Here is a 19,667-nt window from a genome sequence, read left to right on the forward strand (position 1 = left end):
ACAATGGTTATCGTCTTATAGCTTTCTCTTACTAGTGGGGATTCATGTCGCAAGACCCTCCTGAAGCAAACTGGGCAACACACTGCGATGATACACTGAAGACTGGCATGCAGAGGCTGAAGTGATCCCCATTTACAGACACAGAGAGAATGGACTGTCACGCTAAAAAGACGCTTAACACCTAGAAACACCTTGGGGAGGAAAAACACCTATATACATGAGTAATAAATAAAGAGAAATAAGGTCCAGGACAACTCTACTGTACAGATGTGTCCATAAGATGTGACAGTTGTTTTTCTTTTGTCACCGCCACCCTCAGTTTGACAGGGAGCCACCAGCTTCACCTGTGATATAGTTCATATATAGTACAGTACAACAAGGGATGTTCACCAATAGCAGATTGCACCATTTACAGTGTTACGAACAAACAAACAATCACCTGGTGGTTGTATTCAACTGTGAGTCCTTTTCTGGATTTGTTCATAATAAGGCAGGATATATTGGAGCTGTCAGAGTCACAGAGTCCTGTTGTTTACTGACAACAAGATGCACTGACACTGGTCATATGATGTGAACTCCATTCCTGTTAGTGACGTCTGGTTCAGCACATGTTAAGTAAGAAACAAAAGTAGTACAGGTTGGATTAGAGCACTGAGGAAAAGCAAAATGGTGTAAAGAATATCATGTACTGTCAGAGGAGCATTCTTTAGAGTCTTTATGGCAAACATTATTTCATCCAGGCATGGCGAAGAAGAGAACCAGAGCTGTATACATGAGCTAAGGAGCCAAGACTGGAGATCCAGGATGCAAGGTCCAGGATCCAGATCTTTTCCTTGAGGACGGACACGAAGTGTGGGATTGGTGCTATCTGACTTCCAAGCAGTCCAAGTACTCCTGGGCCAGCTCGTAGCAGAACCGGTACTGCTCCTACAGAGAAGACATTATAAAGAAAACAATTATTTTCAGTAATGTGGGTACATTTCTACATTATGCTGTTGGAACCCATCTGCTTTGTTGCTGATTTAATTGCAGAACATAGTGATGAATTGCAATCATTTAGTTCTTTGTTGTATCCACCTTCAGTCAACCTGTTTTGTCTGCTGCCTCGGTAATTGCAACAAAACAGACAATAAATGGGGCTTGACTGGAATAATTTCCTTGCCAACTCTTTATGTTTCAGGTGTTTTATGACCTACGAGTGTTTTTAAGCAATTTCCATCTAATTGACAGACCCAAAAGTAAAGGCATGTGACTCTTGAACATATTAAGAAAAATAGTAATTTCACTTTGTACAGATGGACAAGAAAACCTTTTAAAATTTTAATAAAATGAGTCAAGATATTCTCATTCTAAGTACCAATATACTTAGCCCGATCTCACGCTTTGTGTCCGTGCTCCCGTCATGTCAATTTTTTTTATTATTATTATTATTTTACTATTTCACACTTGTTCGTGCTCCAGTCGCTAAATGAATTTGTGCTTCCATCACAAAAGCATCACATTTTCATGATGGTATCATGAACCAATAGATTAATGTACTTTTCATGGTGCCATCACGAAATGACTTGAGATATGGTGGAATATACTAGTGTTAAGCACTAAAACAATTCTGGCAAACAGAGGATTTTATTTTATGCTATAAATTTTTCAAAATAGCTATTTTAGGAACACAGCAAGCCAGCTTTGTGAGTTCATTTCAAGTCCTCTTTTCTCCATAGAGGGTATGTAATCTGAGAGTAAATTAGGGCACAGAGCACAAAAGCCTGATACTTCTTTTCTTAATGAGTCATTGGCATGTTTGTAACATTTCATTAAATAAAACAAGTTAATCAATCATCTCCTTTAGGAGCTATAGTGGAGTGCATTAATATTAAGAAAGGACTAAAGTGAGAGGTTTTCTACTAACGTAACAGATTTGTGCAATACACAGCGGACACCAGAGCTCCCTGAGGTGAAGCAGTGAATTTAAAAGGTTGATTATTATTCAATTTCAATTTATTTTCATTTATATAGCACCAAATCACAACAAAGTTGCCTCAAGGTGCTTCACAGAAGTAAGGTCTATTCTTACCAACCCCCCAGAGCAAGAACACAGGCGACAGTGGTAAGGAAAAACTGCCTCTGATGATTTGAGGAAGAAACCTCAAGCAGACCAGACTCAGAGGGGTGACCCTCTGCTTGGGCCATGCTACAGACACAATTGACAGAACAATTTACAAAATGAATATACAGGAAATTTTGCCAATGCACAGGACAGGAGACTTTCAGAAACAGACACCACTCCCATCTGTGGATGGAGCTGCACCTCAAACAGAGAGAAAAAACAGAATCAGGCATCAGAAAGACAACAAATACAGTATAATGTGTCAGCATTAAGTAACAAGACAAACAGAAGAAATACTAAGGTGATCGCTGGCCACTCGCCCTAAGCTTCACTAAAAGACCCAGAATTTTCCATTTAAATTTACTTTTGTTTTTTGTTTATTAGTTCTTGTTGTTGTTGTTGTTGTTGTTGTGTACAAGTGGAGTGTACATGTGTTGTGAAGCCACTTAAAGAAGGTACACTTGAATATTGTACCATTTGAAATTTCCGGAAAAGGCTTCCTTTAAACCAGACTTTTGCTGGTGTGTGGTGCAGTCATTTTCTACTGCTACATGACAGTAATACAAGCGTACTGCACCTGACCACACTTCATTTAAAGACCAATAAACCCATGGGATCGCAAATGCTTGCCATTATATATTAACTTGGCGAAGGCACTGAGAGAGAAAACCACAACTGTGTTGGCTGCACAATATCAGTGATACTTGTGCTACACTGTGTGCTGCTTTGTGCTGAGTGAAAGACTGGGTCATGTAATTGATGTAAGTGATAAAAAAAAAAAACTGCACACAAAAAAGTAAAACAGAAAAACAAATGCAAAATCACAGTTTGCAAAATCACAGCTGTATAGAATGTCTGTATAGCCGTTTGTGTTCTGTGAAACTGTCATTTGAAACATAGTTTCTGTGCCTTGCTGCAATGGCTAAACAAAAACAGAAAGGGCACCAACTCATCCATAAAATCATCAGCACGTTTACTCTCAGATGACAGGAATGGACTTTAAAATTGAAAGTCTCCTGCCAACTGCATGCAGTGAATAATTAAGTACATCCTAAGTACTGGCCCCAAGTCCATGTAAATGAGGAGGGTAGTAGCAGGAGGAGCATGCAGTATAAATTTTTAAAATCTCAGCTACACGGGGTAGAGAAGCCAGTGCATTCTGAGTGCTGGTCCTGAGCCCTGATAAATAACTGAGGCTGCAACAATGAGGGCATCCAGCATAAAATGTGCCAAACAAACATGCATGCACATCAGCCCAGGTTGACTTGGACCACCACCACTACTGCTGTGCAGTGTTGTATAAAGTACAGGAAAATCACACTTAAGTAAAAGTACAGACACCCATTAAAAAATGACTTTGGTAGAAGTTCAAGTCCCTGATTGAAATGCTACTCAAGTAAAAGTCTTAAAGTATCTAGTATTTATTGTACTTAAGTATGACAAGTAATGTACAACTAAATGTACTCAAGTATCAAAAGTACAAGTAAATGTTAATAATCAAAAACGGACTGATTTTTTTATATTACAAAGTTTATCTAGGCTTGTAAATGACTGGTAGTATTTGTCAAAATACTGAAAATTGTGCACATCACACAAAAACACTTCAGAAACAAGGTTTCAAAACCTAAACGAGAGTAGGCTACTCACTAGGTGTTCACAGGAAACAGTTATTTATTTCTATATGTATTTATTTATTTTCATTGTTACATGGTTTTATCTTTTCTGTTGTGTTTTGATTCATTAGGTTCTTTTTGTCTCTTTCTCTAAAACTGTATTGTAACGTTATTAGTCTATTATTATTGACTATTATTGTCTATTATGTAGACTATTATTGTTGTTGCTATAACATATGAATAAAAGTAAATTAAAAAAATTACAATTTGTCTTTTATGACAACAAACGCTGAGCCATTAATTATACAGAACACAAATCAACACAAACGTGCTGATGCAAACAGCTTAATGCTAACTTTAACACTGAAAACGCCATAGAAATGCTAACACGTTAACATCAGTCCCATTTTTAAGTTATAAAATACATCTATCGACTGTTTCAGAAGACCATAACAGGTCGGTTTAACATAAAAATATTAAATATTACTCACAGACATATGCTCTTCAGGGTTTTAGCGAGGAAAAAATTAGGATAAAGCGAAATAAAACAATCAATCCACGAATCGTAGATTGAAGCACTGCTTCGATTGGTTCAAGGTTCAAAGCAAAGCCGCGCTGCAGAAAAGTTGATTACAGACCCGCTGCAGGTCTGTAATCAGTGCAGAGAAATGATCATTTTCCTGACAAACACCCCCCAAGTGTGCAACTGCAAAAAAGCCTACCAGACATGACTCATGACAAATCGGTCTGACTTCACTGCAGTCACTCGTAATCAGTGGTGTCTCTGGGTGAAAACACGACTTTTTTCATGTATGTGTGTGTGTGTGTGTGTGTGTGTGTGTGTGTGTGTGTGTGTGTGTGTGTGTGTGTGTGTGTGTGTGTGTGTGTGTGTGTGTGTGTGTGTGTGTGTGTGTTTGTAACGAGTAACAGCATGGCACATAGAAAATGTATCAGAGTAGAAGAATGCAATTAAGGTCGGAAATGTAGTGAAGTAAAAGTGAAAGTAAGCTGAATTAAAAAAACTCAAGTAAAGTACAAAGTCTCCTAAAATGTACTTAAGTACAGTAGTGAAGTATTTTTACTTCGTTACTATACAACACTGCTGCTGTGTAACATGATGGACTAAACGGTGCTTCTACTGGATGGAGAAGAAGAGATGGAAAATGTGAAAGGCAGTGAGAGAGAAGAGAAGTTAGAAGTGTGAAACATTCAATATTGGCAGTGTAACTGATGAAGGGACATGACAAAAAACAGAGTTGGTTCTGCTGGTGCATCCATGGACCCCAGAAGGTTAAACAAAGCACAGCACAGGAATTCAGACCAGTTTTTTCTTGGTTTTTCTTGTGACCTGACCCCAGGTCATTTTTAGATCAACATGCCTACATGGGCACAAGTGTACATTTGTACAGTGTGGGTGCTGGGCATTAAAATGACGACTGTGTTGGGTGGAATAAAGATCTGGCTGGCTTAGGGTGCAATCTGACATCCCTCTTAACTGCATGTGTGAACCATAAAAGAACCAGTTTGAGAGGTGATGAAATAGACATGGTGTCAGTTCCCTTCCACTCCCTGTGTGACTCTGGTGCAGTGTTTAGTAGGTTTTTGTAAAAATATTTAGTAAAATAGTGCTTCTTGCTCACCATGGTCTCCACCATGTTTGGCTTAGAGTTCCGCAGCGTTTTGGCAGCAAAGAAGACATCTACCACGCTATGATGGCGAATCATTTCAAGGATCATGGTGCAGGCACAGAAAGTACCACTTCGACCGCCGCCATTCCTGCTCAGAAAGAACACACGAAGACACCGACAGACACCAAGACGTGAGTGACCCAATAAAGATTTGGTGCAGAAGCTCAGACAGCCTCTCAGCGAGAGATACAGAGTGAAATGTCACAGTTTGACTGAGCACAGATCAAGCATGCTGTCAGAAAAAGGCCAACTGGCAGACTTTCAAGATGAATATCTGAGCAAAGTTCTCATTAAAATACAGGAGCGGGCGCTTAATCAGATTTGGGATGTCTAACACACCGCCCGACCCCCAGAGATCAAAGGCCCCCGACACTCCGATGGAGAACAAATCTAATGGAAAGCAGACACCTGAGCCTGACATGAATACAGCAAATGTAAAGAGATTCAGTGTCTCAGAAAACTTAAATACGTCTGAACTGTGTCCACGGCACCTTCTAACTAAAACAAGCAAGGCCACTATTTACATATATACTCAAGAAAAATATAAACGCAACACTTTTGGTTTTGCTCCCATTTTGTATGAGATGAACTGAAAGATCTAAAACTTTTTCCACATACACAATATCACCATTTCCCTCAAATATTGTTCACAAACCAGTCTAAATCTGTGATAGTGAGCACTTCTCCTTTGCTGAGATAATCCATCCCACCTCACAGGTGTGCCATATCAAGATGCTGATTAGACACCATGATTAGTGCACAGGTGTGCCTTAGACTGCCCACAATAAAAGGCCACTCTGAAAGGTGCAGTTTTGTTTTATTGGGGGGGGATACCAGTCAGTATCTGGTGTGACCACCATTTGCCTCATGCAGTGCAACACATCTCCTTCACATCATCCGTGAAGAGAACACCTCTCCAACGTGCCAAATGCCAGCGAATGTGAGCATTTGCCCACTCAAGTCGGTTACGATGACAAACTGGAGTCAGGTCGAGACCCCGATGAGGACGACGAGCATGCAGATGAGCTTCCCAGAGACGGTCTCTGACAGTTTGTGCAGAAATTCTTTGGTTATGCAAACCGATTGTTTCAGCAGCTGTCCGAGTGGCTGGTCTCAGACGATCTTGGAGGTGAACATGCTGGATGTGGAGGTCCTGGCCTGGTGTGGTTACACGTGGTCTGCGGTTGTGAGGCTGGTTGGATGTACTGCCAAATTCTCTGAAACGCCTTTGGAGACGGCTTATGGTAGAGAAATGAACATTCAATACACGAACAACAGCTCTGGTTGACATTCCTGCTGTCAGCATGCCAATTGCACGCTCCTTCAAATCTTGCGACATCTGTGGCATTGTGCTGTGTGATAAAACTGCACCTTTCAGAGTGGCCTTTTATTGTGGGCAGTCTAAGGCACACCTGTGCACTAATCATGGTGTCTAATCAGCATCTTGATATGGCACACCTGTGAGGTGGGATGGATTATCTCAGCAAAGGAGAAGTGCTCACTATCACAGATTTAGACTGGTTTGTGAACAATATTTGAGGGAAATGGTGATACTGTGTATGTGGAAAAAGATTTAGATCTTTGAGTTCATCTCATACAAAATGGGAGCAAAACCAAAAGTGTTGCGTTTATATTTTTGTTGAGTAACTTGGTATTTCTGTCTTCAAAAGCTGTTTCATTATCACAAAATCAAATCTTTAGCAATTCTGAACGTGAAAGATTTTAAAACATGTCCCATAACTCCAGAGTGGACTCACAGACAGTGTACGACGGTGCGTCCCTCGCCGCACTCTCTCTGCCAGTTGTGAACCTGAGCCAAAAGGCTGAGGAAGGCTTTCTTGGAGTCGGGCACGTCGCGGTACGGGGACCAGCGCAGGAACTGGAAGTGACGAACCACAAGCTGGCCTTCCTGAAGCTGAAGGTGAGGCAACAAAAATGACAGTGAGATTTTTTTTATTTAATCAACTCCAGCAGAACACCTGAAATCAGCTGTTCAACTCAGTTAAACATCCTCATCACACAGCCAGAGGGGCATTCTCTCAGCGCCTCAGTCCAGCTGGTCTTAACGCTGTGCTGGATACAAAGTCCATTCAAACTGCCAAAACGTGCTGTAATTATTAGTATTATTAGAAAGTTCATTTGATATGCAGTACAGCTCTGAGATTTAAAGTTGATTCATTTAAGATTCTTTATATTTATATATATATATTCTTTATATTCACTTATACTCACCTTCAATAAGCTTTCAGTCAACTTTAAAGCCTTTGAGCTTTAGAGTCCATTAGTTTTTCAGATTTAATTGCTGTTAATGTCATGTGTCTTTATATACAGCCAGCTTTATCAATCAATCAATCAATTTTTTTTTTATATAGCGCCAAATCACAACAAACAGTTGCCCCAAGGCGCTTTATATTGTAAGGCAAAGCCATACAATAATTATGTAAAACCCCAACGGTCAAAACGACCCCCTGTGAGCAAGCACTTGGCTACAGTGGGAAGGAAAAACTCCCTTTTAACAGGAGGAAACCTCCAGCAGAACCAGGCTCAGGGAGGGGCAGTCTTCTGCTGGGACTGGTTGGGGCTGAGGGAGAGAACCAGGAAAAAGACACGCTGTGGAGGGGAGCAGAGATCAATCACTAATGATTAAATGCAGAGTGGTGCATACAGAGCAAAAAGAGAAAGAAACACTCAGTGCATCATGGGAACCCCCCAGCAGTCTACGTCTATAGCAGCATAACTAAGGGATGGTTCAGGGTCACCTGATCCAGCCCTAACTATAAGCTTTAGCAAAAAGGAAAGTTTTAAGCCTAATCTTAAAAGTAGAGAGGGTATCTGTCTCCCTGATCTGAATTGGGAGCTGGTTCCACAGGAGAGGAGCCTGAAAGCTGAAGGCTCTGCCTCCCATTCTACTCTTACAAACCCTAGGAACTACAAGTAAGCCTGCAGTCTGAGAGCGAAGCGCTCTATTGGGGTGATATGGTACTACGAGGTCCCTAAGATAAGATGGGACCTGATTATTCAAAACCTTATAAGTAAGAAGAAGAATTTTAAATTCTATTCTAGAATTAACAGGAAGCCAATGAAGAGAGGCCAATATGGGTGAGATATGCTCTCTCCTTCTAGTCCCCGTTAGTACTCTAGCTGCAGCATTTTGAATTAACTGAAGGCTTTTTAGGGAACTTTTAGGACAACCTGATAATAATGAATTACAATAGTCCAGCCTAGAGGAAATAAATGCATGAATTAGTTTTTCAGCATCTCTCTGAGACAAGACCTTTCTAATTTTAGAGATATTGCGTAAATGCAAAAAAGCAGTCCTACATATTTGTTTAATATGCGCTTTGAATGACATATCCTGATCAAAAATGACTCCAAGATTTCTCACAGTATTACTAGAGGTCAGGGTAATGCCATCTAGAGTACGGATCTGGTTAGACACCATGTTTCTAAGATTTGTGGGGCCAAGTACAATAAGTACAAGTACAATAACTTCAGTTTTATCTGAGTTTAAAAGTAAGGAAATTAGAGGTCATCCATGTCTTTATGTCTGTAAGACAATCCTGCAGTTTAGCTAATTGGTGTGTGTCCTCTGGCTTCATGGATAGATAAAGCTGGGTATCATCTGCGTAACAATGAAAATTTAAGCAACACCGTCTAATAATACTGCCTAGGGGAAGCATGTATAAAGTGAATAAAATTGGTCCTAGCACAGAACCTTGTGGAACTCCATAATTAACTTTAGTCTGTGAAGAAGATTCCCCATTTACATGAACAAATTGTAATCTATTAGACAAATATGATTCAAACCACCGCAGCGCAGTGCCTTTAATACCTATGGCATGCTCTAATCTCTGTAATAAAATTTTATGGTCAACAGTATCAAAAGCAGCACTGAGGTCTAACAGAACAAGCACAGAGATGAGTCCACTGTCCGAGGCCATAAGAAGATCATTTGTAACCTTCACTAATGCTGTTTCTGTACTATGATGAATTCTAAAACCTGACTGAAACTCTTCAAATAGACCATTCCTCTGCAGATGATCAGTTAGCTGTTTTACAACTACCCTTTCAAGAATTTTTGAGAGAAAAGGAAGGTTGGAGATTGGCCTATAATTAGCTAAGATAGCTGGGTCAAGTGATGGCTTTTTAAGTAATGGTTTAATTACTGCCACCTTAAAAGCCTGTGGTACATAGCCAACTAACAAAGATAGATTGATCATATTTAAGATCGAAGCATTAAATAATGGTAGGGCTTCCTTGAGCAGCCTGGTAGGAATGGGGTCTAATAAACATGTTGATGGTTTGGATGAAGTAACTAATGAAAATAACTCAGACAGAACAATCGGAGAGAAAGAGTCTAACCAAATACCGGCATCACTGAAAGCAGCCAAAGATAACGATACGTCTTTGGGATGGTTATGAGTAATTTTTTCTCTAATAGTTAAAATTTTGTTAGCAAAGAAAGTCATGAAGTCATTACTAGTTAAAGTTAATGGAATACTCAGCTCAATAGAGCTCTGACTCTTTGTCAGCCTGGCTACAGTGCTGAAAAGAAACCTGGGGTTGTTCTTATTTTCTTCAATTAGTGATGAGTAGAAAGATGTCCTAGCTTTACGGAGGGCTTTTTTATAGAGCAACAGACTCTTTTTCCAGGCTAAGTGAAGATCTTCTAAATTAGTGAGACGCCATTTCCTCTCCAACAGCTAGCCAGGCCTCTGTAGTCGGTGCGGACCAAGGTAGCTTAGCCGCCGTTAGTTCCCCCCTGGCAGACCCCGTGCAGTCGGGAAGGCAGGCTGACTGGGTGACTGTGAGGAGGAAGCGTAGCCCTAAACAGAAGCCCCGTGTACACCGTCAACCCGTTCACATCTCTAACCGTTTTTTCCCCACTCGACGATACACTCGCCGAGGATCAAACTCTGGTTATTGGCGACTCTGTTTTGAGAAATGTGAAGTTAGCGACACCAGCAACCATTGTCAATTGTCTTCCGGGGGCCAGAGCAGGCGACATCGAAGGACATTTGAAATTGCTGGCTAAGGCTAAGCGTAAATTTGGTAAGATTGTAATTCACGTCGGCAGTAATGACACTCGGTTACGCCAATCGGAGGTCACTAAAATTAACATTGAATCGGTGTGTAACTTTGCAAAAACAATGTCGGACTCTGTTGTTTTCTCTGGGCCCCTCCCCAATCAGACCGGGAGTGACATGTTTAGCCGCATGTTCTCCTTGAATTGCTGGCTGTCTGAGTGGTGTCCAAAAAATGAGGTGGGCTTCATTGATAATTGGCAAAGCTTCTGGGGAAAACCTGGTCTTGTTAGGAGAGACGGCATCCATCCCACTTTAGAGGGAGCAGCTCTCATTTCTAGAAATCTGGCCAATTTTTTGGGATCCTCCAAACTGTGACTGTCTAGCGTTGGGACCAGGAGGCAGAGCTGTGGTCTTATACACCTCTCTGCAGCTTCTCTCCCCCTGCCATCCCCCTATTACCCCATCCCCGTAGAGACGGTGCCTGCTCCCAGACCACCAATAACTAGCAAAAATCTATTTAAGCATAAAAATTCAAAAAGAAAAAATAATATAGCACCTTTAATTGCACCACAGACTAAAACAGTTAAATGTGGTCTATTAAACATTAGGTCTCTTTCTTCTAAGTCCCTGTTGGTAAATGATATAATAATTGATCAACGTATTGATTTATTCTGCCTAACAGAAACTTGGTTACAGCAGGATGAATATGTTAGTTTAAATGAGTCAACACCCCCGAGTCACACTAACTGTCAGAATGCTCGTAGCACGGGCCGGGGCGGAGGATTAGCAGCAATCTTCCATTCCAGCTTATTAATTAATCAAAAACCCAGACAGAGCTTTAATTCATTTGAAAGCTTGACTCTTAGTCTTGTCCATCCAAATTGGAAGTCCCAAAAACCAGTTTTATTTGTTATTATCTATCGTCCACCTGGTCGTTACTGTGAGTTTCTCTGTGAATTTTCAGACCTTTTGTCTGACTTAGTGATTAGCTCAGATAAGATAATTATAGTGGGCGATTTAACATCCACACAGATGCTGAGAATGACAGCCTCAACACTGCATTTAATCTATTATTAGACTCTATCGGCTTTGCTCAAAAAGTAAATGAGTCCACCCACCACTTTAATCATATTTTAGATCTTGTTCTGACTTATGGTATGGAAATAGAAGACTTAACAGTATTCCCTGAAAACTCCCTTTTGTCTGATCATTTTTTAATAACATTTACATTTACCCTGATGGACTACCCTGCAGTGGGGAATAAGTTTCATTACACTAGAAGTCTTTCAGAAAGCGCTGTAACTAGGTTTAAGGATATGATTCCTTCTTTATGTTCTCTAATGTCATATACCAACACAGAGCAGAGTAGCTACCTAAACTCTGTAAGGGAGTTAGAGTATCTTGTCAATAGTTTTACATCCTCATTGAAGACAACTTTGGATGCTGTAGCTCCTCTGAAAAAGAGAGCTTTAAATCAGAAGTGTCTGACTCCGTGGTATAACTCACAAACTCGTAGCTTAAAGCTGATAACCCGTAAGTTGGAGAGGAAATGGCGTCTCACTAATTTAGAAGATCTTCACTTAGCCTGGAAAAAGAGTTTGTTGCTCTATAAGAAAGCCCTTCGTGAAGCTAGGACATCTTTCTACTCATCACTAATTGAAGAAAATAAGAACAACCCCAGGTTTCTTTTCAGCACTGTAGCCAGGCTGACAAAGAGTCAGAGCTCTATTGAGCTGAGTATTCCATTAACTTTAACTAGTAATGACTTCATGACTTTCTTTGCTAACAAAATTTTGACTATTAGAGAAAAAATTACTCATAACCATCCCAAAGATGTATCGTTATCTTTGGCTGCTTTCAGTGATGCCGGTATTTGGTTAGACTCTTTCTCTCCGATTGTTCTGTCTGAGTTATTTTCATTAGTTACTTCATCCAAACCATCAACATGCTTATTAGACCCCATTCCTGCCAGGCTGCTCAAGGAAGTCCTACCATTATTTAATGCTTCAATCTTAAATATGATCAATCTATCTTTGTTAGTTGGTTATGTACCACAGGCCTTTAAGGTGGCAGTAATTAAACCATTACTTAAAAAGCCATCACTTGACCCAGCTATCTTAGCTAATTATAGGCCAATCTCCAACCTTCCTTTTCTCTCAAAGATTCTTGAGAGGGTAGTTGTAAAACAGCTAACTGATCACCTGCAGAGGAATGGTCTATTTGAAGAGTTTCAGTCAGGTTTTAGAATTCATCATAGTACAGAAACAGCATTAGTGAAGGTTACAAATGATCTTCTTATGGCTTCGGACAGTGGACTTATCTCTGTGCTTGTTCTGTTGGACCTCAGTGCTGCTTTTGATACTGTTGACCATAAAATTTTATTACAGAGATTAGAGCATGTCATAGGTATTAAAGGCATTGCGCTGCGGTGGTTTGAATCATATTTGTCTAATAGATTACAGTTTGTTCATGTAAATGGGGAATCTTCTTCACAGACTAAAGTTAATTATGGAGTTCCACAAGGTTCTGTGCTAGGACCAATTTTATTCACTTTATACATGCTTCCCTTGGGCAGTATTATTAGACGGTATTGCTTAAATTTTCATTGTTACGCAGATGATACCCAGCTTTATCTATCCATGAAGCCAGAGGATACGCACCAATTAGCTAAACTGCAGGATTGTCTTACAGACATAAAGACATGGATGACCTCTAATTTCCTGCTTTTAAACTCAGATAAAACTGAAGTTATTGTACTTGGCCCCACAAATCTTAGAAGCATGGTGTCTAACCAGATCGTTACTCTGGATGGCATTTCCCTGATCTCTAGTAATACTGTGAGAAATCTTGGAGTTATTTTTGATCAGGATATGTCATTCAAAGCGCATATTAAACAAATATGTAGGACTGCCTTTTTGCATTTACGCAATATCTCTAAAATCAGAAAGGTCTTGTCTCAGAGTGATGCTGAAAAACTAATTCATGCATTTATTTCCTCTAGGCTGGACTATTGTAATTCATTATTATCAGGTTGTCCTAAAAGTTCCCTAAAAAGCCTTCAGTTGGTTCAGAATGCTGCAGCTAGAGTACTGACGGGGACTAGCAGGAGAGAGCATATCTCACCCGTGTTGGCCTCCCTTCATTGGCTTCCTGTTAATGCTAGAATAGAATTTAAAATTCTTCTTCTTACTTATAAGGTTTTGAATAATCAGGTCCCATCTTATCTTAGGGACCTCGTAGTACCATATTACCCCATTAGAGCGCTTCGCTCTCAGACTGCGGGCTTACTTGTAGTTCCTAGGGTTTGTAAGAGTAGAATGGGAGGCAGAGCCTTCAGCTTTCAGGCTCCTCTCCTGTGGAACCAGCTCCCAATTCAGATCAGGGAGACAGATACCCTCTCTACTTTTAAGATTAGGCTTAAAACTTTCCTTTTCGCTAAGGCTTATAGTTAGGGCTGGATCGGGTGACCCTGGACCATCCCTTGGTTATGTTGCTTTAGACGTAGACTGTGTTTCATAATTATTGTATCGCCTTGCCTTGCAATGTGGAGCGCCTTGGGGCAACTGTTTGTTGTGATTTGGCGCTATACAAGAAAAAAGTTGATTGATTGATTGATTGAACTTACGGGTTATCTTTTTTTTTTTTTTTTTTTTTTATATTTATTTCATTCATTTAAAAGAAAAACAGAAAAGCAAAAAACAAAAGCACCACAATACCAGAATGAAAAGGAGCAGAAAGAAGAACAAGTCTTATGATTTCTGCCCCTTTTAACAATACAATCTTTCAATATACAGCATCATAGTCAACATTATTTAATGTTGACTATGTTTAAACTGCTTTAAGCTACGAGTTTGTGAGTTATACCACGGAGTCAGGCACTTCTGATTTAAAGCTCTCTTTTTCAGAGGAGCTACAGCATCCAAAGTTGTCTTCAATGAGGATGTAAAACTATTGACGAGATACTCTATCTCCCTTACAGAGTTTAGGTAGCTACTCTGCACTGTGTTGGTATATGGCATTAGAGAACATAAAGAAGGAATCATATCCTTAAACCTAGTTACAGTGCTTTCTGAAAGACTTCTAGTGTAATGAAACTTATTCCCCACTGCTGGGTAGTCCATCAGAGTAAATGTAAATGTTATTAAGAAATGATCAGACAGAAGGGAGTTTTCAGGGAATACTGTTAAGTCTTCTATTTCCATACCATAAGTCAGAACAAGATCTAAGATATGATTAAAGTGGTGGGTGGACTCATTTACTTTTTGAGCAAAGCCAATAGAGTCTAATAATAGATTAAATGCAGTGTTGAGGCTGTCATTCTCAGCATCTGTGTGGATGTTAAAATCGCCCACTATAATTATCTTATCTGAGCTAAGCACTAAGTCAGACAAAAGGTCTGAAAATTCACAGAGAAACTCACAGTAACAACCAGGTGGACGATAGATAATAACAAATAAAACTGGTTTTTGGGACTTCCAATTTGGATGGACAAGACTAAGAGTCAAGCTTTCAAATGAATTAAAGCTCTGTCTGGGTTTTTGATTAATTAATAAGCTGGAATGGAAGACTGCTGCTAATCCTCCGTCTCGGCCCGTGCTACGAGCATTCTGACAGTTAGTGTGACTCGGGGGTGTTGACTCATTTAAACTAACATATTCATCCTGCTGTAACCAGGTTTCTGTTAGGCAGAATAAATCAATATGTTGATCAATTATTATATCATTTACCAACAGGGACTTAGAAGAGAGAGACCTAATGTTTAATAGACCACATTTAACTGTTTTAGTCTGTGGTGCAGTTGAAGGTGCTATATTATTTTTTCTTTTTGAATTTTTATGCTCAAATAGATTTTTGCTGGTTATTGGTGGTCTGGGAGCAGGCACCGTCTCTACGGGGATGGGGTAATGAGGGGATGGCAGGGGGCTTTTATGTGTATAAAAGCTTAACATTCAGTTAGTTTTATGCTTGCCTGCTTTATATGCAACTTTTTGTTTTGACTGAACAGTTTTTGGTCCTGAACTGCACCGCACGGGTGCCACAGGCACAGAGTCCTTGACTTTGTCTGTGGTTAGATTATTATGCAGCTTGAATTTCTTGATGACTGATGTGAATACTTTTCAGGACATATCAGTGATTTGGATGTTTTCATCCATGACTTGTCATACGTAACTGAATAAAGATTTAAATGTGCATGTTGTGATTGTGGGAGGAAACCCACAGAGACACAGGGAGAATATACAAACTCCAGGGGGCCTCATGTACAAAGTGTGCTTAAGCACAATAACCCGGCGTACACCCATATCCACGCTAACATTCAGATGTATCAAAAGTTACAGTGGAAATGTGCAGTGCGTCATGCAAAAATCTTGGCTGGTGTACACACATTTCTACAGCTACCCACATGTTTGCAGTTATATGGATGGATATAAAAGCACGAGCAAAGTGATCCATAAAATGGCACTAACAGTGGCTGCGTTAGCCGTTAGTCAGAGGATCTTGCAAAAGATGTAATCAAATGTGAGCGAATATTCAGGGAACACGAGGATTTACTTCCAAATGAGGATAATTGGCTCATAAACCAGTTTCGATTACCAAGGCCACACAGAACTGCGGTCCTTCCAGAGTGCAATACGGCAAGGAGCCAGGCGGTTGTCTGTGCACACACAGGTGCTGACTACACTGGGCTTCCTGGCATTAGGGGCATTCCAGCATGAGCTGGCCAATCAGTCAGGAGTGTGCCAGTCAACCCTGAGCTGAGCCACCAGCTGTGTGGAACGCAATCATCTGAATGTCATCCAGGTGCATCATATTCCAACATTAAAGTGCCATTTGCAGCGAGAGCCGGTTTCCATGTGATCTGAGCTACTGAATGCACATGTTCACATTATATGTGATGCGCAACTGCATGTCTGACTGGTGGCTGGCACAGTGTACAATGGCCGGCTGCTGCGTAAATAGTGTATTTGTGTAACTGTTCTGAACGAAAACCAGTGCAGACATGTTTGGGCATGTGCACATTGAAATGTGTTATTTATCATTATTAATATTTTTTTTTTTTTTTTTTGCTTGATGGTGAGCTGCAGAACATCTTAACAGTCTTCCTGCATTCAGGATTTGTCAATAAACACGTGTGTAGGTTGTGAATGTCACAGTGTCAGCGCGGCTCACCTTTTTAAGCTGACAGCGTGTCAGCCTCACACACACACACACACACACACATACACACACACACACACACACACATGTTCCGTTGTTCTCACGAACATTTTTCCAGTTTCATGATTAATCCATTTAACAGTGTACCAAATTAAAAAACTACTCATGTGTGTCTCCACGTCATTTCCAGTCATCTGTAGTCTAATTTCTTTCCTGTGTTCGTGTTATCTGATGTGACGTTGTGGGGAATCTCTGATCGGTACTGTTGTGACCATATAAAACCAGACCTGGAGCTAGGCTAGGTCACTCTAACAGCACACCACAAACACACACATCAACACAAAACATACACTGAAATACTGGATATGGACAAAAAAAAAAAAACACCTGTCTGAAGTAGAGTTTAATTTTTCAAGATTTAAGTCTGTTTCCATCATGTCGTTGTTCAAATTGGACCATGTCTGTTTCTTCAGTGCTTATGTGTGATAATAATATGAACACTGGAATACTGCTGATGCACTTGCTTTATTAAAAGTAGTATTATTATGTTGCAAATCATCCCAACCGCTGGGAACAACAAATGCCAGTCGGGGCAGGGTCACCTCTCGGAATCATCATATTATTATCAGGCTTCATTAACCCCGTTATAATAAATGGGCTGAATCAGAGCCAGGAAACACCTCCCACAGCCTGTGCTCATGTCTTCTTGTCCATATCCAGCATGAAGGCAGAAAGTTCATTTGATAAGAAAACTAAACATTTACACTATTTTTTTTCCAGAAACATTGAAAATTTTACATTTTGAGGTACACAATAGTATTTCAGTTTCTAACCAGCCTGTATATGTTTTTAATGAGGACAGTAAAATGAAGAGGCAAACAGAACATGTTTTATTGAATCAAGTCGGTGCAACGTGTAACGGGAATGTGAAGGCAGCGCACAAAAATCACTGTGAATGAAAATTAATGACGTGTAGATTTGTGCACAGCCAAACACTGCACCGAGTGTGAGCTTTCAAAATTTAGTTTCTCCAGATCATGTCAGTATGAAAAGTCACTTTTACAAGTTGTTAAATGAACTTGACTTCAGACACAAATATGGGGAGCACAGCCTTGGTGCAGGAACGCTCCTGGTACAAAAAGACCCGCTCATCATAAAATCAATGGGCCTTTTCCAGCAATGCACGGGCCAAGAGTGCACGTGTGGCCAGTTTCACTAATGAAATAGAAGCACTCAGAGAGTGCAAACCTCTGCCAAGGCCATGGGGTCACTGACGCCATAACATTTCTACACACCGTGGAATCATTGAACCTAAAAAAGTCTAACAATGATGTTTGCTCAGTAGTAAAAAAAAGTTTCATCTGCTCTGACTGGATAGCATGTATCCTTAGCGTTTGGCATCACAGTTTGTTGCAACTTGCACCTTTCCCAGAAGTTACTGTCATCTGAGCACTGATATTGATATTGCATGTGCTTATAGAGAAAAACAAATAAGAGACAAAATTCAATTTATTATTCAACTAAACTGCAAAAATATGAATTTTTTAACATTTATGAAACACTTCTCTAAACAAGGCCATAGGGTCACTGACCCTAAAGAGATTCCCTCCTTGGCACAGTGATCTATTTCCTTTTGTCTCTTTCTCTAAAATTGTATATAATAATCATTAGATTATTAATATATAATCAAAAATAAATTTAAGAAATATTACAATTTGAAAACAAATGCACCCGAACGTGATGACAGCTACAACTGCTTAATGCTAACTTTTAACATTGAAAATGCCATAGACATGCTAACATGTTAGCATCGTGATCCGGATCACCACTAAAATTTAATCAGCGTCCAGTTTAGAAATGAACGGCACATTCCACTGTTACAGGAGTTTTTGTCATGGCGCAAAGCAACACCGTGATGAAGCCTTCCAGGACATGTTGGGGCGTGTCCAGCTCATGCACAATCACAATCGGATAATCACACGACTGAAAAGCAATCGGAATCCATCTGAAATCCACCTGAAAGCCGAGGTGGTTTTGTGCCGCGTAATCAGTGGTGGGCACAGATAACCAAAAAATTAACTTTGATAACAGATAATCAGATAACTGAAAAGTTATCTTCGATAAAGATAAAACAATAAACCACCCAAAAATGTAATGGAAGTTACAGATAACCGATAAATTCCAATATTACCTCTGACACATCTACAACTAGTAGTAGAACAAATTTAATAGCTTATAATAATATTAAAAACAACAACAGACCCCAACAATGAGATCACATTTTTCTTTCAACATTTGGCCCCTGCTGAAGCTCTTGTTTACTACAGAGCTCCCAGCACAGAGGTACTCCGAGAGCAGCCATAAAGGCAACTCTCTATCAATTACGACACTCCGGTCAGGCGCAGGTCTTGAAAAATAAAGTTATGCTGACTTATGGTTTTGATTATAAATAACATTAATACAGATAGAATAACTCCATTAATGTCAATTATGTCGTTTGTACAAAGTTAACATATAACATATATCTTTTAATATTGAATAATGCACTAATTCTGAAGTTTGTAACAAACAGACAGATGGCAAAGGATTCTGGGTAAAAGTGCCTCTGCTAAACACTGGCTGAGTCTCTCTTTTTGGAGCAAGGCGAAGGGGAAGGCAAAAGGCTACAAATCCCTCTGTTCGCAGGGGTAGGAGGAGCTTACTGCTGTCTCTGAAAAAACAAACATGGTGCCGAAAGAGCCCCACAAATTTCATTACAAATTACGCTGTTTAGAAAGTTATAACTTGCCAAAAAACTTTACAGGCAGTTGTCTATGACAGCAACGTGTCTGCTGCTGGATGCATGTTGCGTATGTTGTCATTCTGAAGAATATTGTAACGTCGCTCGTGCGCTGCGTTATAATGCACATACACACGAACGCTACGATAAGACACTTTTATGTCTCACAACGCAGAAAATCATGATAAAGTGTAAGCACGTTAATTTGTATGTTCATGAATCTTTGGATAATATCAATCCCTGCTGTTGGATTTCAAGGTCTGTAACGTGTGGGTATTTTGTAAACAAACGGAGCCCTGA

General features: G+C 40.0%; 1 protein-coding gene across 5 annotated transcripts in view; it reads right to left on the reverse strand.

The window, feature by feature from the left end:
- Positions 1 to 727: 727 nt before the first annotated feature.
- Positions 728 to 19,667, reverse strand: part of LOC117502014 (receptor-type tyrosine-protein phosphatase U-like) — a 689,797-nt gene continuing 670,857 nt past the window's right edge. For 3 of the 5 annotated variants that reach the window (XM_034160998.1, XM_034160995.1, XM_034160994.1), the window contains 3 exons: positions 7,163 to 7,320; positions 5,358 to 5,493; positions 728 to 927 (listed from right to left, as the gene is read on the reverse strand). In XM_034160998.1, coding sequence (XP_034016889.1) covers positions 865 to 927; positions 5,358 to 5,493; positions 7,163 to 7,320 — 357 coding nt within the window. In that variant the 3' untranslated portion in view covers positions 728 to 864. The remainder of the gene's footprint in view (positions 928 to 5,357; positions 5,494 to 7,162; positions 7,321 to 19,667) is intronic. The other 2 variants (XM_034160997.1, XM_034160996.1) reach the window with 1 other exon arrangement.

This window comes from Thalassophryne amazonica, chromosome 20, assembly GCF_902500255.1.
Source record: "Thalassophryne amazonica chromosome 20, fThaAma1.1, whole genome shotgun sequence".
NCBI classification, from domain to species: domain Eukaryota; kingdom Metazoa; phylum Chordata; class Actinopteri; order Batrachoidiformes; family Batrachoididae; genus Thalassophryne; species Thalassophryne amazonica.